At 44.2% G+C, this 25,862-nt stretch overlaps 1 protein-coding gene across 2 annotated transcripts in view; it reads left to right on the top strand.

Moving 5' to 3' along the window:
* Positions 1-25,597, top strand: part of ARHGEF26 (Rho guanine nucleotide exchange factor 26) — a 101,031-nt gene extending 75,434 nt beyond the window's left edge. Inside the window, exons 11-16 of one of the 2 annotated variants that reach the window (XM_087818369.1) lie at positions 11,344-11,553; positions 15,530-15,567; positions 15,609-15,696; positions 21,141-21,208; positions 22,516-22,620; positions 23,162-25,597. In XM_087818369.1, the coding sequence (XP_087674495.1) occupies positions 11,344-11,553; positions 15,530-15,567; positions 15,609-15,696; positions 21,141-21,208; positions 22,516-22,620; positions 23,162-23,304 (652 nt within the window). In that variant the 3' untranslated portion in view covers positions 23,305-25,597. The remainder of the gene's footprint in view (positions 1-11,343; positions 11,554-15,529; positions 15,568-15,608; positions 15,697-21,140; positions 21,209-22,515; positions 22,621-23,161) is intronic. The other variant, XM_016222614.2, reaches the window with a different exon arrangement.
* Positions 25,598-25,862: the final 265 nt, after the last annotated feature.

Raw genomic sequence — 25,862 nt, 5'->3', positions numbered from 1 at the left:
CCAAAAGCTCTAGGAGAGAATCCTGCCTGGCCTCTTCCAGCTCCTGGGCTCTCCTGGGTTCCTTGGCTTGTAGCAGCCTAACTCCAACCTCTGCCTCTGTCTTCCTGTGGCTCCTTCTCCCCTGTGTCTCTGTCTCGAAATCCTCCTCTCCATATAAGCACACCAGTTACTGGATATAGGGGCCACTCTACCCCAGACTCATCTCTTCCTAACTTGATTACATGTGCAAAGATCTTATTTCCAAATATGGTCCAGTGTACAGGTAACAGGGGTTAAGACTTCAGCATATTTTTTGGAGGTCAAAGTTCAGCCCACTACATGCTCCCAGCCCTTCATTACTACCTCGCTTAAATAAATAATTAATAGAATGCTATAATGTTTTAAGGTAGTTCTTGAGCATGCCTTTAATTTTCTAACATTGACGCCATTTTTCATAAGTTTGGAGTGTCATGATGGTCATGTGACTTGAACACCTCTGTTTGGTGGTCTTGTAGGTTATCTTCATTCATATCTCCTTCAAACATGCGCCTTCTCCAGGTTCTATTCCCTCCTTAGTAAAAAGGGCAGCCTGTCTAACTGGTTGCTCCACAATAACCCTGAAAGACTACTTTGACTCCCTGTTCCTCGCTGCACTTCCCCAGTCAGCCATCTCCAGTCTTCTGAGCAGCCCATGAAATTACTTCTCTCCCATTACCACTGCCCTTGACCAGCCACCTTGAATTTGCCATAAGACACACCTAACAATTTATGCCACCATCCTTCTATCCATTTTTTTTTTTTAATGTTTTTATTCATTTTGGAGAAGAAGGGAGAGGGAGAGATAGAAACATCAATGATGAGAGAGAGTCATTGATTGGCTGCCTCCTGCACACCCCCTGCTGGGGATTGAGCCTGCAACCTGGGCATGTGCCCTGATCGGGAATGGAAGTGATCTTTTTCATAGGTTGACACTCAACCACTGAGTCACGCTGGCTGGCCTTCATCCATTTACATTGCACAGCCAGAGTGTGCTTTTCAAAACACAGATCTACTCAGTTCATCCCTTGCAAACTGCCCTTCCATGGTCTTACCTTGCACTTAGCATAGAACCTCACCGAAGCAGCTTTCTAAGAGGCACCAGGACCTGGCACATGTTTCTTTCGCTGCCTAAATACTCTCCCTCTCCACAACCCCACTGCATCCCATACCTTTTCTAGGCAAAGTCCTTTTCATTGTTTAGGTCTCAGATTAATTGTCACACCCAGTGGTAGTTCTTATCCAGTCCTCCAGAGTGTATTTATTGCTGCTGCTTTATGGTCCCATAAACCCTGCATTTTCTCTGCCATAACATTTGTTACCGTGTGTTCACGTCTGTCTTGTTGACCTTTGAATCCTCAGTGCATAACCCCGTGCCTGTCCTATAATGTTCATTTGTAAATATCTGCTGAATGTCAACTGTTAACGGTGAACACCAGATGTTAGACCTCGGTCCTTGAGTTTGGCTAAGAAAAGAATTCAGAGCCAAGACTCAAATACAAGCACAAGTTTATTTAGAAAGTCACAGAGATAGGAGAAGTGAGCCAGCTGGGCTGCGTGGACTCAGAAAACAAGTTACAGAGGAAATAGAAGGGCCCTTGGAGCTTAGGAAAAAGAAAGGCAAAAATAACATCCTGGGAGAAGGAGGGGGGAAAGGAGTAGGCATGCTCCAGAGACAGAGATAGAGAGAGAGAAGAGAGAGAGAGACAGACAGACAGACAGACAGACAGACAATGCAGTAGGTCCTTCTCTGAAGGGCTTTTATCTGCTTTCCAAAGGCAGGGCTTTTTTTTTTTTTGGTTTTTGTGGTCAACAGATTCAAGCTTTTGCTCAAACCTCATTGCTCTAGGGGCTTAATGCTTAAGGGAGTGGTCATGCAAGGGCTTGTATGGGAGTCCTATGAGGCTGTTCTCTGGCCCCTTTGTTTCTTCTCTAAGGGAATCTAAACCGCATGACCAGCGAAATGCTAGGGGAGAAAAGGTCACCCTGGGGGCAAGGACCTACCCCAGTTTGCCCATTGTTATATACCCAGGGCTTTGCTCCTTGGTGACCTTCAGTACCTGGCCTATCATTTCTACTTTGCTCATACCTGTCTAACTGCCTACTATAGCAAACCAATCATGTAAATGATTAAATATAAACAATTTGAGTGAATGCATTACTCAGCGGCCTCCCCCCATGTCATCCCCAAAAGCTAAAATTTCTTTGAATTCTCTTTTGTTTTTAAAAGACATGATTTTTGTATTCTGCTCCATTATATATTCATTTTTAAGTTAAATTTTTAATTAATTTTGGCAAAAAATCTGGAACTTGGTTTATCTTGTGGCTTCTTATCTCCCTTGGAGTTTTACCTAAAGAATACAACCAGTTTATTAGGACTATATTTGCAAAACTGTGCTTTGGCTTGCTTTTATTTTGTACTACTGTGCCAAATAATGTTTTGAGCTGCAAGTAAAAGTATACTCATACAAAAGGATTAAGCAATAAAAATGTTGAACTGTCGCACACAGACACACATGCACACAATAGGAAGTCGGGTGAGTTTGGGAAACCCTCTGTACTTTATTCCTCTTTGGCAAATTCAGTATTGGACCACTTAGAAAGCTTTTGGCTATATGTAACAGAATTCCCGAATAACAGTGGCTCAAACACTAAAGGCATTTACCTCTCTTTCAGACATGAAGACTGAGAGTGGTCAGTCTGGGCCCAGTGGTCCCCAGTAACCCAGCGCCTTTCCATTCTTCAGCTGTTCTGTGTGCTCTGTTCACTTGTTCCCCCCCCGTGCATATAGCCTCACAGTTGCAGAGGCCTCCTGCAGGCATCCTGATTTCATTTAGAGTCATAGAAAGGAGGCTAGGGTGAAAAGTAGAGGCTGGACCAAGGGCTCTTTCCTCAAGTGGCTTTTCTTTTTAATAGCAGAGGAAAACCTTTTCCAGACAATCCCCAGAACACTTCTTGAATCTCATGGGTTAGTCTTGGGTCATAGGACTTGTTATAAGGGAGGCTGGGGAAGCCAGCATATGATAAAGGGAACAGGAGAATCAGCCACGATGCTTCCCCTGGGGCTGGCACACCGGGGCTTGATGGCCTAGAAGCAGGGGAGGCTGGCAGCTGACTGGGTAATAGTTCCAGCCACAACCAGGAAATCCTCTCTTCTACAGAACACCGATTACATTTGAGTAGTTTGGAAAATGGGAAGCGCTTTAAAAGAAGGGACACTCTGCCTTTAGGATAAATGAGGGTAGGGAGTATGAATTTCAAAGGAGACAGAAGTGATTGGAGATTTAGAACCCACTTCCTTTTGGCTGGTCTTAGTCTTCCATCTGGGGTACATGCGAGTATCTCCTTAGTTGTGCCTTTTTGCTCCCACCAGCCTAGGTGTGCCCTTCAGCACATCTGGAGCAGATAGATGGGTGTGGTCTGCATGTTGGGCCCAATACCAAAAGAACACTGAGCTCTAGTCTGGTCTCGTTATCTATAACAGTAAACATCTATAACAGTAATCGTGTTCAGATTTGTTTTCTTGTCCTGAGCGCTCTACCCATAAATGATCTAGCCGTGATTTTGTTTTATATTCCCTGTAGTTATATGAGTATTAATCAGCAAAGCCAGGATTCTTTGGAGCCTTCTATCTAAACAGTTTCTTTATGTTCATTACTTCTTGACTTCATTTTTGTAGTATATTTTCACTGTTCCCCATCCTGTAATCTCAGTGGGAAAAATATCCCAGAAACTCACACCTTTTTTGTTTGTTTTGATAGACACCTTTTCCAAAGCAAGTTTTTGTTAAGTGAGTGTTTTTATAGGGGTACAAGTTATAGGAGAAAACCAGAACCAGGACCGAATTGCGTTTGTAAGCTTTCCTCTGTCTTTAGTGAGTCTAGCATCAGAATGCAAGGAAAAGAGTTTCCTTTTCATAATGGTTCCTTCCTAAGACATTGAAGACAGTAGGTTTCCACTTCCTGGTTCCTGTTCCATAAATATTCTGTTTATTGACATAACTTGAACTTTGTGGCACATTATAAATCCTCAGGGTTTAAACAAAGGATTTTCTGCACTAGAATACGACCCGATCATTATCATGACTTCAGGGGTTTAAGTTACAACTTGCATTTTCCCAAGTGGTTTGAATGCCCAGTGGCTTGAAGCTGTGCACACTCCCTGGAAAGGGTCATGGCCTGGTTCAGCCCCACTTGGAGTTTTAGAAAGCTGGAGTCACCTGACACTGTCTCTCTTCCTCCACAGAATAAACTCCTTCCTCTGGGAATTAACTTTAAGAGTATCTTAGATAAAGGAAAGGCAATAAGACAGACTCAAAGTGCTTTTATTCCTACAACATAAAACTTAGTTATTTCTGACCACCGTGATACCAGGTTCTAAATTTAAGATGGTGAGATGGAGTGGGGGAGAAGTGAGAGCCCCATTTCCTTTTTCCTCCCCCTCTTTTTCTCTGCTCTCCCCACAGACCCTTGAGTCCTCTGTGTGATGAGTAGTATTGTGTCCTCTAGTCTATAAGAAGAGTTCACGTTGCCATTCAATGTTGAAAGCTGCTGTGACTGAGAAGCACATCAGTGTCTGGAATTGGATAGAACTGGGCTCGAATACTGGCCATGTGACCTTGGCTGAGTTGCCCTTAATCCCTCAGAGCCTCAATATCCTCATCTGTAAAGTGGGTACAACAGTTCATCTTTTTTTGTGGAATTTATGTGAGATTTAAATGAGATAATATACACAAAGCTCTTAACACAGTGAATAGTTTCTACCAAGTGACCGGTACATGCTGAGTGTCATTATTCCTAGTATTGTGTTTCTCACTCTAAAGATGATAAATTATTGCTCCCTGCTTTTAGAATATTTTCTTGTTTAAACAGTGGTTTGAAACCTTTAGCCATTGCTATACATCTGAAGGTTGTGGTGCACTCTGGGGTCAGACCTGGATTTATGGCCTCTGAAATATGGCCTTCGGCACAAATGCATTTAGCTCTATGCCTCTCCCTCCCCATCAAGAAGCCCTGTTACGTGACAAGTGAGTGAGGGACAACCATTAATCTACTCTTTTTCATAAGTTGAATCCCGTATACTGTGGTAGCAGTGATTTTCCTGCAACATCCCTCACAACTCATTAGGAGACACACTAACTTTGTGGCTGAAAAAGTGAATTCAGCATATGTTTCCCTTTCATTCAAGGGGATCAGTAGAAGTAAACCTAAAGTGCAATGTGAGGATTGCTCTGGTAATTTGGAATAACTGTTACCAATTTAAGAAGCTGCTTGCTTGCTCTTCAGAGCTTCTTTAGTTCCCGATACTCTCGGCAAAGCTTTGGTAAGGTGCCAGCAGCCTCTCAGACCTGCCCGCCTCCTCTTGTCAAGGACAGTGGGGTCAGGGCATCCTGGGGGCAGCCGGGAAGGTCCCAGGCTGTGGAGTCTGGAGATCTGTGGTGACAGGAATGGGCACTTTGTGGTTCTATTGTGGGTCACTGGCCATCCTTTTTGGTGACAGTGAATCACAACAGATCCTTATCTTACCAACGAGTGTGACCCTCAGCTCCACTGTTTGTTATATTCTTGACAATGAACTAGGAAGCACGTGGCATGTTTGTTAGTCTTCAGAATTGTTTTGAGGAGCTGAGCAAGTAGGGCTGTTTGGAATCAGATTCTGGGTAAATTTCATGCCTTGTTTTGCTGGTTGGAGCACTTGCCAGATTAGTAATTTAGACGTATTTAGCTCTGATTATGCTTTTTTTCTACTTTAATAGCCAACATTTACTGGCTGTGAGCCAGGCATGAGTATAAGAGCTTTACATGCAATAAGATAATAAATCCTCACAACAACCCAAAGAGATTGGTATTGTTACCCCATTTTACAGATCAGAAAACAGAGAGGATAGTAACTTGCTCAAATCCCAAAGTGAGTGAGTGACAGAATTCGGATTTTTAAAGACATTCTAAATCAGGTCTATACTCTTAACTGTTTATACTGTACTTATTGCTTTAAAATCATATATTATTTTACTAAAAATTTGTTTGTGCAATTCTAACACCAACCTTTAAAATTGAAATTAATTCTAGTCATGTGAAAAAGTGTTTTGATCACTTAACTCAAAATAAGTTTTAGTATAGCCCGATATTCTCCATCCCAGAAATGTTGAGCTATAGTATTTTTATTCCAGTTAAGCACAAGATCAAATATGGGCCTTTAGAAATCACATTTTCAGACGGAGAAGAGAAACAAGTTGAAATCTGCAGAGGAAGACTTCTCATACGTGTCTTGAAGGAAAGTAGGAAGACTGTCCTTTGATCTTATAAAACCCCTTGTGCTCCCCTGAATCAGCACACTGGGAGAAGGGCAGAGCCATTATAAATCCCAGAGAGAAAAGCCAGAGGGTCTAGGAGAGGACCTTGGAGAATGACCCCAAAGAAGGATGACTTGGAAATGTCACAGAGACATTAGAAGAGGAAGACAGAATTTCAGGAGGTCGCAGGTGCTGAACATCATCAGATAGTGTCCATGTCAAGAACAGTGGTGAAACCCAGGTCATTGGATTTGGTGTCTGTTGGGCCACAACGACCTTGGGAAGCAATTTCACACAGCCCCTGGCATGTGGGCACAGGGCCTGAGGCAACGAAGATGCATGCAGCTGCTAGATGAGACACATTTGTCTTGACACCAGCAGATTCAAGTGAAGGTTTTTTTCAAGACAGGGAAGCTTTGTGAATGTTTATTATAGAGAGCCTGGGGAAGGAAGCTACTGAATAGGTAAAAAATCAACATCACTAGCCTGGTGGAAAATTGTGTTTTGTTTGGATAAGTCTTAATAGCATCTTTTCTTTCAAATTTTACTCTTTTATAAAAGGAAGTATTGGGGGTGCTGATTGGCTCTTCACCTGTCACATTTTGGCTACAAAAGAAAGTTACAGAACAAGGTGGAATGTGAGACAAGTCACAGTGGGGCTGATAGCGGAGGACTGTGGGAAAGTCCTTCCCCTCATCTCCCCACTCCCATCTTTCCTTGCATACTCCTGGCTCTATCTCCGTCAACGAGCCTGTTTCCCGTTCTTGGGCGTCCTTATTATGTACTTAGGTGTTTTCTAATAAGGGTTAAGGTGGGAACTCTCCCTGAGGTTTTTGCATGTTTAAAAGTACCTCTCTGGTCACAGGGCAGGCAGGATATGTTCTGTCACCACCTCTTCTTCATGACTCTTACGGACCCAGAGCTTGGGTCCAAGGAAGCATCTTGATTTATGGAGTGAGATTAGGATCCAAATTTTTATATTCTTCAGACATTTCCCCAGATGTCCCAGTATTATTTGTTGACGAAGCCATCAATTCCCCACAGATTTGAAATGCCACCTATATCATGTACTAAATTCCCAGATGTGTTTGGGGTCAGTTTGTGAGCATACTGTTCTGTTTTGCTAATCCACCTGTCAGCTCATGCCCTGTCCCAGTCTTTGAATGACTGTAGCTTTACAATATGTTTTTACTATGTCATAAGGCTAGTTCATTCCCAACCTTTTCGACTGTTCTTGCATGTTTATTTTCCTGTGTATTTTAGAATCAGTTTGATTATTTCCCATCCTCGATGCACCCCCCTCAAAGAAAAAGAAAACCTGTTCGTATTTTTGTTTAGATTGTGTTAAAATTACATATTAATTTAGGACGAATTGATACCTCTATAATATCAGACTTATTTTTTCAGGCCTTCTTCTGAAGTATAGTTTTTGAAGGTTGTCTTTCTATAGCAGAAACTGCTTAAGTTTAGTCCTAAATATTTTATGTGTTTTGTGGCTATTATAAATAAGATTACTTCTATCATATTTTCTGAGTGTCATTTATATATAGACCTTTTTTTCTGTTTAACCCAGCCACTTTACTGAATTTCATCTGCAAATAATCAGTTGTTTGTAGGGCAAAAAAATAATTCCAGTGTCCAGTAGTCACTTCAGCTACGTCCACAGACACCTGGAATGATGCTAGTCTTCACACCTATGCATTCGTTATTTTTAAATTTATTTGTACCTTGAACTGTGAAATACTTTCAACATTCAGAAAATTATCAAACACTGACATACCTGTCATTCATATTTAACAGACACTGACTTTTTCCCCTATTTATCAGCTCTCTGCTTTTTAAATGGAAAACCCCCGGTGCAATGTTGCAGGTGGACCTCAAGCCGCTTCCCCACTTTTCCGTCTCCCGCTCCCCTCTTCCCAGGGCAGCTCCGTGCTGGGGGTCTCCGCGTCCTGCACTCCCTGCTGTGTATATGTACAATGTATAGATGTAGCTTTGGTGTTTTAAAATGTATGTTGTAAGGCGTTTTCCAGTGTTGTCCTGAGTGACAAATACCTGCCATTATGGATCATTTTCACCTTTATGGAAGGTTATGGGACAGAAGGTCAACAGGCTGCCTAGTACTCGCGTGAAGGAAGCCGCTGCTCGCCGCCAGGCCTTACCGGTTTTCAACCCGCGCTGTTAGGTGGTGTGTAGGACCAGGAACTCAGCTGCTTCACTAAAGAAGGCCCTGAAGGGAGCGAAATCGGGGGTTGTATTCACCACCACGGCCTGTTCTCCACGGATAGCTCTTTATCTTGTGGAAAAACAAGGAAAAACAAAAAAGGGTTCTCAACAAAGGCTCCTGGACTTGAGGGGGTTTGAGCGGGAAACCCCTCATTGTTCACAGGCCGAGCAGGACTTGTACAGACGCGATGGCCCCCGGATGGGAGCGCGGCCTGCCCGGAGCCCCAGCCCGCCGGGCGGCGCACAGGGACAATCAGAGGAAGTCCGCGCGTAAACTGCGTGCGAGGAAAGGTGGCTTTGCCATTTGCCTTTTTCTGAGCAATTTAACTTCCTAATTACACGATCCAGATTGTCTCAGAGGCTATGTAAACCATATGTTTGCTGAGCGCCGGAGACAAACGTGGGGAAGTGCAATCAGCATGGGCTTCCCCGGGGAGGGGGCTCTGGCCAGCCGGCTGGGCCTGCCCTCTGCCTGCTGCACGGGAAACAGGGTCGGCCCGGCTGCATCTGGCTACAGCTGCGCCCGCCTCCTTGTGCTCAAGCACATATTTTAACACATATTTCATCTTCGATCAGCGTGAGAGAGATAGCGGGTGCTGCCTGCCATCAGGAGGAGGAATTTCAGCATTGAGCAGATCTGGAGAGCGGAAAAGGCGGTTATTTAGAACCTGTAGGAGACAGTGTGTGTGAGAGCCCGGGCAGTGAACAGGCCCCAAGAGTGAGCTGCTTCTCAGTATTTGTTTTATTGGGTTTAAATAATAGCTGACAAGGATAAGTAATTTACTACTGTTAAATAATAGCAAGGTTTTTTTAAATATTAAATTTATTGAAAGAGTAGTGAGGAAGTTGTAAACGTTATTTATTATGTGGTGAAGAAGTTTACAGGTCTGGATAAAATAATGATATTGGATGATTGCTCTTGAATTCATTAAAAAAAAAGGCAAATATTTCCTGCTTCCTGTTTTGGACTCAGAAGTCAAAACAGTGGGAAAGATCCCTTTTTAGGCACCTTGAATGCCACAGATGCTCAGGTGTGTAGGAACGGATCCTGGAGGCGAACTCTCCCAGCTATGAATAGAGCGTGTAGCTAATCATCCAACCTGGGTATTTGCAAGAACGACAGGCAGAAACTGGGCCAACAGTCACCCTAGCTCTTCATGGCCTTGGAGTTGTGATCGCTGAAAGGACAATGAAAAACATTCTATTATAATTTATCTCCTTCTTCTGTCTCTAATTACCCCCAAACACAAAGATTCAAAGCACTGATGAAACACAATAGCTGGTATTATTTGTATTCAGGCAAACAACTGGGGAAAAGAGAAACTCTAAAAATTAAGAGGTAAAAAAAGATTTAGGTAGTTTATTCATATTAGTTTATATTAGTTTCCTGTGAACTCTTGGTCTTTGCTTCACCTAATAGGTGAAACCACTTTATGCTAAAGACTTCTTGGAATGTGAATCATCTTGAATGACTACTTTATAGCATGTACATTTCTTTACCCTCTATTTCTTTGGAAATGCAAAGAATACCCATTCAGTGTCATTGTTTAGGGCACTACCTAAACACCCATGCACACAACATTAGGGCACTTGGATTTTTCTGTCTGCAGCAGATTATTTTAACTGGAAATGAGTGTCTTTGACTAAGGGGTAGTCTTTTTTAACTTGTGAGTTGGACCAAGAGTAACTAGGAGGTGCAGAGAGAGGACTAGAGTAAGGAAACCTTCCTTCATCCTGTTTTATCTCGTTGTTGTTGAGGCTTTGCTTTTGCTTGTTTGTTTGATCTCGAGTCCTGGGCTGTTAAATCCATGTCTGATATATCTGGACAAATATTATGAACTTATTTCGTTCCTCCAAAAACTGACTGCTTTGTTTCTGGTAAACATGGTCTTTTAAATATATAACCTTATGTGTTTATAAAGTGTATCATCTTCTTTCCTCCTTTTGTGAAAATTGTGTGAACTTTGATAAGCCTCATTTTGATAAGAGAAATACTGTTGTATATCCTGAGCACCGCTGTGGTGGTCTGTAGGCATTTTCAGAAGAGCTTTGGGGATGAAGGTGCCCTGTGAACTTTTGATTAATATGGACTCTTACCCTGGTAAGAAAGGGCTTGATCAGAGGCAGTATTTTGCTTTTATATATAATAACTGTGTTTGCTGGTTTTTTAGGGGGCAGTCTATCCAACTGAATTTTGGAAAGATCATAGCTTGTCAAGGAGAGTTACACGGGAATAGTTTACAGGCAGGTGTCCAGCACCGAATGAGAGAATTTCTAAGAAATCTTGAGCAAATGGCTTGTTCTGAAACTCCAAGTATAGTTGACTAGGCATAAGGATTTCTCTTTTCCCTTAATGCCCCTGAGTTCATACATTTGTGTTTGTTATTAAATAAGGTAGCAATTTGATACTGTTCCTAGACTACACTTGAATTTATTGCATAGTCATCCACTTATTCACAGTTACCTATTGAGCTCTCACACATTCAACGGCAAAGGTGCGTATTCACAGTAGGGGGAAGCTGTATCTAAAAAGGGTTGCGTTTCTCAAGGAGATGCGGAGGTATGCGGGCAGTGATGGTAAGTAGGTACGGAGAAATCCAGGCATGAACGAGAAGGCATGAAGGGTTGAAGGGGGGAAGGAAGGTGGTAGAGTCAGTGCGTTGTGGGAACTCGTGGATTGAAGACTTGTCGAGGTTGATTGGAAGTGGAGGAGCAGGCAGTGCTGATCAGAGTCGTGTTTGTCATCAGGACTACAGGCGACAGTCTTACCCACTGAATTATTGACATGTTCTTTCCCCTTTTCCTTACAGTGAAGAAAGTTACAACGTCAATGATTATTCCTTAAGAGATCAGCTACTAGTGGAGTCTTGTGACAGTGAAGAGCTTAATTCATCTCCGGGAAAGAACAGTTCCACGATGCTCTATTCAAGACAGAACTCTGCCAGTCACCTCTTCACTCTGACAGTCCTGAGTAACCATGCGAATGAGAAAGTGGAAATGCTGCTAGGGGCTGAAACACAGTGAGTATGGGCGGGAGAGGGTTTCGGAATATCTGGTATCAGCCTTTCCTGCCTAATTGTCCTTGGACTCCCTGGAAATAACAAACAGTAGCTACTATTAATTTTTCTGTTGAGTACCTATTATGTACCAAGCACTGAGTCTAGCTGCTTTGGACAGATGCTCATCTTTTCATTAGGATCATCTCAGTGTCTTGAGACATGGATATTATTTTTATCTTCATGAATCCTGATGGATGCATTGTACAGTAGCCCCCCCTTATCTACAGGGGATATATTCCAAGAGCCCCAGTGGATGCTTGAAACTGCGGATAGTACTGAATCCTATATATACCATGTTTTTTCCTATACATACTGATGATAAAATTTAATTTATAAGTTAGACACAGTAAAAGCTTAACAACAATAACTAACAATAAAATAGACCAACTTTAATAATATATTGCAATAAAAGTTATGTGAATGCGGTCTCTCTCAAAATATCTTATTGTACTGTATTCACCCTTTTCCTTGTGATGATGTGAAATGAGATAATGCCTACATGATGAGATGAATGACGTAGGCATTGTGACACAGCGTTAGGTTACTATTGACCTTCTTATGATACAGCTGCTAAGTGAGTAGCTGGCACGGAGCATATGCGGCATGAATATACTGGACAAAGGGACAATTCACATCCAAGGCGGGACACAGCAGAACAGCGTGAGATTTCTTCAAGCTACTGAGGATACCATGCAACTTAAAATTTATGAATCGTTTATTTCTGGAATTTTCTATTTAATATTTTCAGACCTTAATTGACCACATGTATCTGAAACCACAGAAAGTGAAACCACAGATAAGGGGGGGACTGCTTTATTTCAGGTGGTGTGATTTTATAATTTGAGAGTGGTTTACAAATTTTTTTATTTTAATCACTGATAAAAAATAAATGACCCATGAGCCCTAGGAATATGACTTAATGGTAGTTTGAGTCTAGGCCATAAGTTTTCTTAGATAATGAAACTGAAGTAATTTCTGAATCACCTCCCTTCAACCAGATAGCAAGAAGCCTAGTGATTCTCTCAAAAGAGATACTCAGTTGGGGGAATCACAGTGACAAATCCCCTTTCCTGTCCAGACTTCATGCAGAGGCTTAGCAGTCATCCTGTTTGTGCCTGGGGGTCTCTCGGCGGTCGGTGCCTAGTCCATCCTCACCTGGGATGAAGGGAAGGGGCTTCTTTTCAAGGCCACCCTCGTGATTTGGTCCCTGTAGAGACAGTGGACCAACTTGTTTGGGAACTGGAAACCAGCTCTTGGAACAGTTACTACAGGCAGGCGTTATGTTGGGTCAGAGGGTGGGTCAGCGGAGGAGAAGTCCCCCAGCTCTTTGTCCTGTGGCCTTCCTACCCCGCACCACCTCCACCCGCCTCCGCCAGGGTTCCCACGTGCTGTGATGGAAATGGGTCAGCAGCTGGTGAATAGCCATCCTAAGACTGTGGCAAAATCTTAGCGAAAGTAAAGCCAAAGAATATGTCCACTTTTTTAAGAGTATTTTAACTGTGTGCCTGGGTCATTAGAGACATAGGTAAAAAAAAGGTTAACATTAGAAAGCATTCATATAAAACATGAAAAGATTTTATATCTCTTGGCATCAGAACTGACTTCAAAGGCTGGAGAAAACCAAGAGGGACAGGTTTAGGTTAAGATATTTGAGGTTTGAAACAGCCAAAATAGAGTGTTCCAAGTGAACTTGACAGCGGAGAGAAGGGGGAGCGACGGGAGGTAGAAGAGAGTAAAAGGGGGCTAAATGGTGACGGACGAGACTAGACTTGGGGTGATGAACACACAATACAGTGTCCAGATGATGTGTTACAGAATTGGACACCTGAAACCTGTATAACTTTATTAACTAATGTCACCCCAATAAATTCAATAAAAAATACATTCGATAATTTGTCAGAATATTAAAAAAGAAAGAAAAGGAGCTTCATCATATGTGTTTGTTAAGAAGACAAAGAAGTGCCCTTTCCTGAAGGTGCCGGAATTCTTGCATGGAAACTGCTGAAAATCCCTGGCGCCTTTCCGAGCCTGCCCCCTCTCCTTTTGGCCCCTCTGGGGAGGACACTTTGCGTGGGTGTGGTGATTGCTGATGTGGGCAGGTGACCAGCCCGAGGCACATCCAAGCCCAGGGCTGAGGGAGGCATTTCTGCAGCTCAAAAAGCGGTTAAGCCCCTTGGCCTGTGAGGACAGAGCGCGGCTTCCTCCAGGCGTGCCTCTGCTGAGAAGGGCCTTCACGATGCCCGAGCTTCGGGCTTTCTAAGGCTTGAAGAATAAAAACGTCTTAACCACCTTGGAGGTTAGTCCTGTCCACGTGTTCTGGAGGATTCTCAGAAGCGCGATTTCCTTTCATTGCTTGTGGTTGGTCATGGCGAAAGTGTGTCGGTTTTGCTTTGCGTTTTCCTTTTCTCTGTGTTTATAGGAAGGGTTTGTTTTTATTCAGGCCTTGCCAGCATATCAGCGAGCTCTTCCTGGCTGTTTTGTTTATAATTTATTAATCTCTACCTCTGTTTCTGAGGTTATGGGAAGAGAGCAGGGAGCAAACCGACGTGTCCAGGCCCTTTCCTGGGACACCCAGCAGGGCAGTGTTGTTCCCCGCACCTGGCTTTTGCTCATACCACGGCTGAATGGGAGTTCACTTCCTCGGTCCGAAACATTCTCAGAATATCTGGTTATGCCACCCGTAAACTCATGGGCGTGACTCATATTTGTAGTTCTTTAATTAATAGGAAGAGAACATTCCAGAAAGGGCATGGGGCAGATGTCTCCTTGGGTACAGAGGGAGTGACTCCCCCCTCCCCCCCCACCAACTCGGTTACAGTTCAAAAGTAAATAACTACGCAAATACTCTTGAGCACACAGATGTAAACTAGCATTGGTGTTGAAAGAAAGTATATTATAGCCGCATACACTTCCTTTTAAAAACAGTAGGCTGTTTAAGTCTAGCAAATTGGCCCTGGCCGGGTGGCTCAGTTAGTTGGAGTGTTGTGCCATATACCAAAAAGTTGTGGGTTCGATTACTGGTCAGGGCCCATGCCTGGGTTGCAGGCTTGATCCCCAGTAGGGGGCATTCAGGGGCAGCCAATCGATCATGTTTTTCTCGCATCGATGTCACTTATCTCTTTTCCTCTCCTTTCCTCTCTTTCTAAAATAATAAAATTTTAAAAAAGGAATAAACCAGGAAGAGGGTGGGTGGTCAAGAGGCCATTAGAGGCCAGAGCATTTCAGAGCAGGGCTATCCCAGTGCATTCTGTGGGCTCTTAGTCTCCAAACCATTACTAGCCTGACGTGGGGGAAGCGGTTAGAAACTTATAGTAATTTGACATTCCTGCAGCGTCAAAGCGTGTAATTATTTTAACAGTAATTCATTTTTATTGGATTTCTAAAAACACTTGGTTCACAATGGGTTGGGTGGTGAGGACCATCTCTTCACCACAGATATTTTGAGACACACTAATCTGGAGCCATGTAAGCCATAGTAGGGGTTCCCTGGAAGGCTCTCGTGGAGGCAGGAGCTCCCATGAGGATAGCAACTCGGCCATGCTGGAGGGATTGAGAGGTCTCCTGGTGGTGCCTTAGACCACACCATGTATGAAGGGAGATGGAACTGTTATATTTAGGAGACAGAGACAACAGGACCGACACATGATAAGTTGGTGTGGCAGTGAGTGAAAGAGGGGCCGATGCTTTGGATTTTCGGCACCTTACATGGAGTTCATCGTTAACCAGCTCCTGTGTGGCTTCCCTGCTCCCTGCAGGGCTTCCTAGTCGCCACACCCAGCAGTCCAGTCTCCTTTCTTCACCTCTAATGCCACTTAATGCTGCTGACTGTCAGACCTCTCAGGCTAACTCCCTTTTGGATATTCTTTCCCAGCCTGTCCTTTGTGCTCTCTTAAGCTTTACGTCCACATGTAAACCACCCTCTTCACTTTCCCTTCAGAAATGCAGCCTGTCTGAGGCCAGGCATCACCACTACCCACCTTTCCCCAACACGCGTGGGCCTGTGAACGGTGCCATGGACACTGTTTCGAGTTACCCAGTCTGGAGACGTGGTGTCATTTCTGATGCTCCCAATCTGAACAGATCCATCACCGACCAGCTCCCCCTGTACTAAAGTCAGCTGCATCCTTCCCCGTTTCCATTCCACTCCCTCCTCCTAGGACACTCCATACGGCACTTACCTCCTGAACCGCCGCGATGGCCTCCTAACTTTCTCTCCAATCGATTCTGCGTGGCTTTACGACTAAGTCCCGCACTCAGCCCTGGCTTTGTCCATGTCTCACTTTCTACATAGTAAGTTCCCAATAAATGCTTATGGAATTGACCCACAATTAATATAACTAGCTTTTCTTTATGCAAAGCAAGGCAGAATGGTAGCCGCATGTAGGAAAATACAGCCTCTATCTCAGTCCCTGTTCATGTCCTTTTTGTGCCGCTGGAGCGAATTTTCTCTACATTCACCTGTTTTTCAACATTTGCTAATGGAGATGGTGAAATGGTTTTTTGGATGCACATCTAAGCCCTGTATTCTGTTATATCTGTTTGCCTGTGAAAGATCTGAAGTCATTGTGCTGTTAATGAGACAGTAGCCTGTGGAAAACACAAAAGCTTACCCTTCATGAAAGGACAAAGGAAGAATGTTTTACTACTGTCCTTTCTTTTCCCTCTGGGCCTTTCAAGCGGAATGTGGGAGCCGGAGAGCCCCTTTTGTCTGCCTTCATTCAAATGAAGCCCAGACAGCTGCTGCTGGCACAGACCAGGGGCTGAGGCAAGTGGCGTCCTTGGCATCCTGTGTCCACAGTGGAATTTGGATGGCATCTGGGTCCAGTGTGCGCAGTGATGGGACGCCAGGACATACTCAGTGGCGAACGCAAACTTCCTTCACCCACTGTGTTCAGCTTTAGTGTATAATCACCTTACACTGTAATCAGCGATCCTTCTCAACATTTCTCTCACAAGAAGAACCAGGAGCCTAGTGAACGTGGCTGGTCCTGTCGGCCGTTCAGACAGCCAACTTCTGGGCCTGCCGAGAAAGGCGCATTGTTTGCAGGGAGTCCCCTTCCTGCTTCTGTTAATGATTTAATTAACAGTGGGAAGTCAGTAGGATGGCATAAAATTGTGAATCGCTGACAGGCTCTTCTGGATCCTTTAAGAAAAATCCACAGTATAGAGATGACAATTTACATGGAAAAAATATATTTATTATAGGTTGTAGTATATTCTCCTCATTGACTCTGGAATCCATGTCCAAGAATGATCTTTTACTTGTACAGTGTCCTCAAAATTCTTGATCTTTTGTGATCCCTCATTACTGATCCCAGTGAAACAGGAGGGCAGGTGATAGTACAGGTGTTTCCTTATTCAGGAAACAATGGACCCACCGTAGGTGAACTCCAGGATTCTGGACCAGACTGGGTCTCATGAGCTATTAGATATGACAAGATATAATTAATTTAACTTTATTGCATGTCACAAAGCCTAAATGTTAGAAATTTTAGTGGGTTAGGGTAATTACTTTGCTCAGGTTAGATTTTTTAAATTAGGCAAGTTGAGCTGGAGCCCAGCTTCATGGGCTTTGTCACACAGCATCACAATGACATTTTTTTTTACACTGTGGATTTTCTTTTGCATAAGTTTATTGAGTTCAACTAGTTGAATTGAGTGTCTGAATGAGCAAAAACAATGTCTACACTACCCTCATTACGAAGTCTTGGAGGACTTTTTATCAAAGGCCATGGGTATAGGAATTTCAAGAGGAACCCCAGGTAAATGTGTAGACTGTGAGGAGGAACACCAGGGTATCTGGTCAGACGCCATGGTAAAAGGATACAAGGAAGGTTAGGGAGCAGCCAGGGTCTCTTTGCTTCTGTGGAAAGATCAGGAAGAACCAGTCAGAGGTGAAGTCCTTGGTGGACATCCATTCAGTTCACCCCATCCACAGCCCTGCTTCTTCGTTTCAAAGCCGACTCTCTTTTTCAGTATGTGTCTGTCTTTTCTAACAGAAGTCTGGAATTGAAGGAAAAGTCCCGTTTTGCTGTGTTTTCAACCTTTGTGCAATCAGGTTCAAATGGACTGTTTTTAATGAATGATCTGAGAGGCAGGATAAGGTGCCACCACAGCTGACTCCTGCGTAGGGAGCTGTCGTTGCATCATTTCAGGCCTTGCGTAGGGAACTTGGGGGTTTTGAAAGGATGGCATTTACCGATATTTATGTTAAAGGCATCTCTTCTCAATTCGGTCTTTTTCCTGCCCCTGTCACATGTGTGCAGAGCGCTGTGCCCCAGCCCATGCCCGCTGCGCTGGATTTCGTGTGTTTGTTTTCTGCTCTGTCTGCTCCTTCTTGCTGAGGGCTGTGAGAGCAAGAGAGCCTGCTTTACTCCCTGGGCAGCCTCAGCCTCGCACATGCGGGCGCTCAGTGAATGTGGCAGAAAGGCGAGATCGGGAGAGCCTTGGAAGTCGATGTGCCCAGGTTGAATTAGGGCGGCCCTGCTTCTCTTGCTTTGTTTGGACAAAGGGAAACGTCTGTGAACTGGGCGTGGGGCACGCTGTGACTTCATGTTGATTGTTTCATATTGTCCCCAGAGAGAATAGCTGTCTGAGTGAGCCTCGCACTTGATATCTAAATTTAATAATGGGTATGTCCGGGCCTGGTTTTTCTTGTTCTTAGAATTCCATCTTTTATCGAGTGTCTCCTCCCTGCTTGAGAGATGCTGTGCTCTCTGCTGGCTGACGGGAGGCAGCTCCTTGGCAGGCTCTTGGAGGCCCCGGGGGAAGTCGTGGGGTTCTGACAGCCTCTACTCATTTGAAGCCATTTCAAGAAGGGGCCCCTTTCAGAAAGGGCAACAAGGAGTGTCTTGTTCTGTCCTCTGGAGTCCCTGCGAGGGGCCGCCGTGTCTGAGAGATGCCATTAGCATCCAGGCAGCATGCCATGGAAGGGAGAGATTTCATCTGGATTTCTGGAAGGAAACTAGCTGCAGGGGGAGGCCGCCACTGAAACCGGCCACTCTGTGCCAGGGCCGTGCCGTGCCAGGGAAGCCTTACATGCAGGCTGCAGACGGCAGTAGGGGCCGTGGAGCGGGGCCGCGGTGAGCCACAGAGGAGCCTGACTTGTGGATGTGGCATATAGAGAACGCACATGGGCTGTCTTAGGTTTCTCTTGGTGAACAGCCCTTCCCTCCGTAAGATATTTTGTTTTCAGTTGCCTTTGTACTTTGCAAATTCCAGTTGAGTTTGAGTAAAAAAATTAGATCTTACCCAACAAAGAAGTGGTATCATAGATTTAAGTGTTTGGGGTTATTTTAAAGGAAATTATGCTTTAGTTGTTCCTATAAAATCATCCTAAAGCTCTTTGTCCTGTGAGGGAGCAACAAAGTTTTAAAAGCAGGACAGCACCATGAGTTGCTGTTTAAATTGTGCATATTACTGCTTGACAGGCCGCTCTACCATGGCCGGCCTCTTCTTCTGAAGAAGTCTGTCTCTCAGCCAGCTGCTGTCTCCCTGCTTGCTGCCTCCTGTCAGTGACCCGTAAGCATCCACTAGGGAGCCCCGCCTCGCGGGTCCCAGACCACCTGGCCTGGCTGTTTTACTGGGAGCAGGCACTGCACACTCCAAACCTCAGCTTTAGCCTCTGGGAGCATGGAAACAATCACGGTACTATTTTCTTCCAAGATTGTTGTAAAGATTAGATTAGATGGTACTTGCAAAATACAAAAAAAGCACTGTATCTGGCATGTAAGTGCTCTGTAAAACTGTTTAGAACAAGACCCAGTTCCTACCCTTCTGGAGTGTATGGCCGGGTGAGAGAAGCAGGCAAGTCAGTAAATGTTGAGGATCAGTGCGAGATGAGTGATGAGTTCATAGGTCAAAAGCTGTTCGCTGAGTCCCTGTTATGTGCCAGGGAGTGAGCTTTATGGATACGATGCCTGAGGCTTACAGTTGACCACAGTTGACCGGGGGGTGCAGAGGGGTGTGTGGGAATAAGATCGTCGGACTGGGATGGGAATGGAGTATGAGTTCATGAATCAGCTGAGGCCACCTGGAGGAGGTGAGGCTTGTGTTTTCAATATGGGGTGGATGTGTTCAACAAAAGAAATCAGATACGAAAGTGGACGCAACATAGGATTTCATTTCCATAAAGAACAGGATCAGCAAAACTATAATCTACGATGGTGGAAATCAGAAGAGTGGCTACTTACGGGAGGTTGTTGATTGGAAGGGAGAAAAGGAACCTCCTGAGGCATGTCCCCTGACCTCGAAACGTGTACGTGGGTGAACCTAAGAAAACACTCATGGAGTTGTTTACGTGTAAGATCAGTGCAGCATTTTATTTTATGTATGTTTTTCAATTAAAACATTTTAAGTAGTGATTATGAGTAGGCCTAGCTCAGTAAAACAGAGGGCAGTGCGGCCGTATTTGCGAGTGAGAAGAGCCAGTAGGGAAGGTATGGAACAGCCGCAATCCAGGCTGGACGACGTCTGCTCTGTCTGGGTGGAGGTGCATGCACGTGGGGGTGACGATGGGGTGACTGTGAGAAGCATCTTTTTAGGTGTAAACTATTATGGGAGAAAAAAAATGTTTTTCAAGTACTGGGCATGAAGAAGGGAAGAAGGTAGATGGCCCTAGTAGGAGCTGCCCTTGGCTGGAACTGTAGATGCCAGAACTTAACGCGCAGTGTTCTCGCCCTTCTCCAGGCGTTAGGGAGGGTACAGGAGATAATGCATGTCAGGTGCTGTGTCTGCCGCACAGTATGGACTCAATGCACGCTTCTTAAGAGATTCCAAAGTGCGGATGTGTGTGTGGTTCATTTAATTGCCATCCCAATATTTGACTTTTCCAAGTCATAAACTGTATTATGGAGTAGTGCTTGCTTATCTGAAACTTTTGATCTTTTAGTTAAATAATTATTTTGTTTCATGTAATTATAGCTTGATATTGTAAAAAAGCCTTGGTCGTTTTGTTCCTTGAATTATTTTTGGCTGTACTCATTAAGCCATTTGAAGCATTTGAGAACAGTCTAAAAAAGGCCAAAAAATTTCTATTTCAATAAAGCTCATATTTGGCAATATTAGTTGTATGGGGGAACAAAGCAGCTTTAAGTATGTCAAGATTTTCATCTTTTCCAAAATGGTCTGAGTGGGGCGAGGGGAAGAAGAGGGCGTGGAGAGAGACTGATTTACTGGCATTTTTTCTCTTTTAAGGAAATTTACTTTTTTGAAATGTTAAACATCAGATTAGGAGTGCACAGAACATCTTTTTTATGATTGCAATGTGTAAAGGGAATCAACTATTAAATGTTACACCGTCACATGAGAAATTCCTCTTAATCAATAGCTAGCCAAATTCATTCAGAATCTTTTGACAATGAGTAGTTTTCGGCCTATTTCAAGTGCCCCAGTTTATCATTTTAAAATTCTTACCCTTGTTTTGAAGGCCAGCCCATACCTCTCTATGTATTTCTCCCCCGTTTTGGAGGAATGGCTTTGCATTCTAGGACATACTTCATTGTCTAAACACCTTGAATCTCTCAACTGGCTGTGCCCTCTGTGTTTAGGAGTGAGCGGGCCCGCTGGATAACCGCCCTGGGACACAGCAGCGGGAAGCAGCCTCCGGACCGGACCTGTAAGTAACTCTGGGCTGGCTGCTTTGCAGCGTGGACCGTGGAGGGGCTGTGCCCCCTGCTGGACAGTGGGGCATTCACGGTCCTCCAGGGTTTCCTTCCTGCTGCCTGCCCTGATCACAGCAAAACTAGGCGATCCCTGCTTTGGAAGCCAAGGGGTCTGAATTCAAAGCCAAGGTGCAGTCCTTCTTTGTTGTATAAATGCGGTAAATTGTTGCATATCCACTCCGAGCCTGTTTGACCTGCAAGTCAGGTGCATCATGATATATATACAACACAGGGTTATTGTGAGGCTGGAGTTAAATAATATACATGGAAAGCCCTGCTGGACTGTAAAGCTCTTTAATTTGTAGCTGTGGTTTAGGGTCAGTGGCCACGTGTTTAAGTCATACTGTCTAAATCTAAGCTGAAATGTATTTTTAACCTTAAAGAAAATGGCTTTATCATTCCTTTTGACTATTTTTTTTTTAATTAAAGTGATAATATAAACAAAATGTATTTCATTCTGTAGAGAACTAGGAACCGGTGCGGCCCAGGGTGGTGTATCAGCGCCTCAATGTTAGCGTTGATGTCATGCTTCTCTGGATGGTTCTAGCTGGAAGGTCAAGTCCAGAGAATAAGGGCAACAGAACTGGCTGCCTGGAACACTCAAAACCCGTAGCTTTACGCTGAGAGCCAAAGCTAAACGGATTGGTATAAAAGTTCCCAGAATCAAATTTTGTATTAAAAAAAACAAACAAATTAAGATGTCTCATCAGTCAGTACCAAGTCACTGAAGATGATGGTTTCATTAGGATTTAGCATAATGAGGCAACTCTGAAATGTTTCCCAACTTTTGGTTGGAGATCTTTTTATTCCTAAACCTCTTTGACAGCTTCCCTGTGCTGCTACTGATGGGCTGGGGAGGCACCTTATATAAACGCCCGGAGAAGTGGATACGCTGTGGTTTAATCATCAGTTGCATGCCCTGAGCACATTACCTGACCTGTCTTATTTCAGTTTCCCCAGTGCATATGGCTGTTTCCTGCTCCATTATGTGACATGACTGATGACTCCTTATCAAGGCTGTTATTGAGGGGATTCGTACATCATCAAAGGCTACTCTCAACTTTGAGCTTCTCAAGTTATAAAGCTCTTAGCCCAGTATGAGAGCTCTTGGAAGAGATTTTCTGCTTCTTGATAGAAGCCTAACTTGTTTCTGTCGATGCCAGCCCTGAGTTGCACAGAGAGACTGAGTACACGATTGATTTGTACCTGTTTTGTTTTGCCTCTGCTACTGGAAGCTCAGTATGTTCCCTTTCCTCCTCAGCGCTGACCCAGGTAGAAATCATTAGATCCTTTACGGCCAAGCAGCCAGACGAGCTCTCCCTGCAGGTGGCCGACGTGGTCCTCATTTATCAGCAAGTCAGCGACGGTGAGTGCAAGGGTTCTTCCCGGTCACTGGTGCTCCAGCGCTCGGGGCCTGAAGAACCTAGAGTCCCCTTTTTGTTACTAATGCTCATATTCCATATCCCTCTGGTTTTCTCATATGCACCTGCCCCTCCTCTTCCTACCCTCATGGCTCTTACATGATTTTGCATAAGTAGAGATGCAGTCACATGGTTTGTTACTCAAAGGAAACTGTGACAAGTGTTCCTTCCTTCCCAGTGACTCCCCTGTGACCTAGACCTCACCTCCGTTTTTCCTTCCTTACTTGAAAAACAATCATTTTCCTTACCCAAAGCATCCTCTTTGGCAGCTCAGCCCAGGCTCTTATAGCCTCAGCTGCTCACCTTGGGGTCTCTGATCATGTTCTGCGCCCAAACATGTCATTCACCCCCCTTGAAACCTGCCCCTGTTCCGCCTCGCCCTCCGCCTTTCATCGTTTCTGCTGCCCAGGCCCTCGTTGGAGCCCAGCAGAGCCAGGAGTCTCCCAAACACGTGCCGCTTCATGAGGCCTCTGCTCTTCTTTGCAGGCTGGTATGAAGGGGAGAGACTGCGAGATGGAGAACGGGGCTGGTTTCCTATGGAATGTGCCAAGGAGATAACATGTCAAGCTACCATTGACAAGAATGTGGAGAGAATGGGCCGTTTGCTAGGACTGGAGACCAACGTGTAGCCTCTCTGATGGCTTTCCTGTGACTGCGAGATTTGCACTACATCATGGCGGGTGGGTTGGTTCTGGGCTGGTTTTCTTGTTAACTTTCACACGGCCGACTTCATTAAAGGAAGGAAAACATTTGCCTTAACGCTTATCAGGTGGTTTTGCGCTCAGGAGAACGGCTACTGGATACAGTTAGTTCGCCAGGCTCAGTTTGTGCACGACCCTGTTGCAGACCTCCAGGTGATCGGAGCAGCCGAGCAGTCCAGCTCAGGGATCAGGCGGCCTTCGCTCCTGGCCGCACTGTGTCTGGCATAAAAAATGTACGTAAGATGCTGTATCCTGATTCTCTGTCCTCACTTAACCAGGAACGTGCTATCCCTGCGTAAGCTTCTCCTTTGTCGTTTTCCCAGCACTAACAAGGTTCTTTATCTCTAAGGAGTGCCCACTTTTGTAAATAGTTTTCCTGCTCTTACATTTTTAGGCCTGATTAGATGCTGTGTTGGTTTCAAAAGGAACTGCTAGAGTTCTGAAGGTGAGCAAAGTCTTCGTACACCTCTTCCCAGGAAAGGGAGATTGACACTTGAATTTCTGCCACCTCTTTCCTCATTAGCAGGCAAGTAAGGAGGCCTTACTTATTAAAAAAAATCCATCTCCCTCAATAGTGGTCTGAGACAAGTAAAGCCTAATAAAACTAAGCTACTCTAACGTAGAATTTAGATGGTTCACATATGTGAGAAAATCCTAAATATAGGACAGGGTTCCTACTTTAAAAAATAATCCCAAGTGAGCTGATAAATGGACGTGAGGCTGCTTTGCCTTCAATATGCGAGGTTTTTGACTGTTTCGACTCCCATTCATTTCCAAATAGGAAATGGGCTGAAACACACTTTAACGCTCTCAAGGAAGATAAAATTAGGTAGGCCTTAAAAGGCATCAAGAAGCCAGAATGGTACTTAATTGAAACAGTTTGCCCTTCAGGGGAACCCATTTTATTTGCACTGAAGGCCTCTGGCTGGATTTGGAGTCTCTCTTTACTGCAGGTGTCTGCAGAATTTTATTTTTTTACAAGCGCAAGGAGAGGGAAAAGTCATCTAAAAGTATGTTTCATAAAGAGGGCATGAGGCTCGGAAGACTGAGAGGGGAGAGCTGATCTTTACTGACAGCTATGCTCCCTCCCTACTCCATTCTCTTCCACAAAGGGGTAAAACCTGGCAAAGGATACTTATTCAAGGACTCAGATCTGTGTGACAGGCCCCAGGTGCTGTCTGCCAACCAGTTACCCAAACTGGGAGTCAAGTGGCAGAAGCCCAGTGTATGTATACTAGGCTTGTGTGCCCTGCATCTTGCCAGCTCAGCAGTGAGCCAGGGTGGGGCACCCTGGGCCTCCTTGACCCTGGATTGCTCTCCTTTACTTGTGCATATATTTTTGGGTATAAAATACATGCCAGGTCCTGAGTTCCTTGAAGCCCAGAAGTCACAGCAGTGGGTCACAGCAAGAAATGTTTGGGATTGATAAAAAAGAAATGTGTCTCCTTCCTCTTGAATGTCACAGATGTCCTGGGGGAGAGGCTAACAAGTTATAATCTAATGTGATATTTTCATTTAGGATGGGAAGGGAAATGTGTTGCTTGCAAAGGGATCATTTTGTATTTTTGCTAATATTCAGCAGCAAAAAAGCAACTATATGAATCCTGTGAATTAATTTATAAGTTGAACAGTTTTGGAAGTGTGTATCTTATAAATCAAAGCCTTACTTAGCAAGCAGGCTAATACTCTTGTTTAGATGAAGTGTTTTAGGGCAGGTATTTAACACATTTACAATGTTTAAGTTCAACCTCGAATTGTTTAAATATGACACAGTATTGTTTTCCAACCTAGATCAGTTTCTAGAATAGCTTCTCTGAATTGTACGATTTTGTTCAGTGACCTGTGGAGAACAAAAATATTCACTTTTGTCCCAATGAATTGAGACGGCTTGTACACTTTTGGCGAAATATGTGAATTTATAAAGATTTTGTATATACTTGTTCATTTGTTCTGATGTGATTTAATTTACTGTAGGATACATTCACCTAAGTATATAATTTGCTGAATTCTTGGCCAAATCAGAGTTCTACTAAAAAGATACCTGTAGCTGACACTGAAGGGGACAGGTGTGTCTCCCTTGGGGACGTGTTGGCATCAGCTGCCCCAGGAGGCTGGAGCATTTTTAAGAGCTGGGCCATACTGTTTCTTCTGTTTCCACAAAACTGCATGACTGACTAGCTTCTCTTAATACACCTTGCTGACCGGTCACGATGGAAAGTAGCCACACGGGTAAGTTTCGGCTCGAAATGGTCTGTCAGCAAGGTGTTGAACAGTTCATAGTCCCCTAACTGCTCTGGGCCCCTGGACTGTATCTTATTCATTTTGGCCACCCAGTATCTAAACCTTTGTGCTTGCAAAATGTCACCAGCTTGTGAATCTTGGTGGAAAGCAAAGAATGGCTTCTTCTATATTAGTTTTCTTTTGCTAACAAATTTCTGTAAGACGACACTCACTTTTTATCTCACGGTTCTGTAGTCAGAAGTCCA

This window comes from Miniopterus natalensis, chromosome 6 (genome assembly GCF_054644295.1).
Source record: "Miniopterus natalensis isolate mMinNat1 chromosome 6, mMinNat1.hap1, whole genome shotgun sequence".
Classification (NCBI taxonomy): Eukaryota; Metazoa; Chordata; class Mammalia; order Chiroptera; family Miniopteridae; genus Miniopterus; species Miniopterus natalensis.
This window is presented reverse-complemented; position numbering and strand designations above follow the sequence as displayed.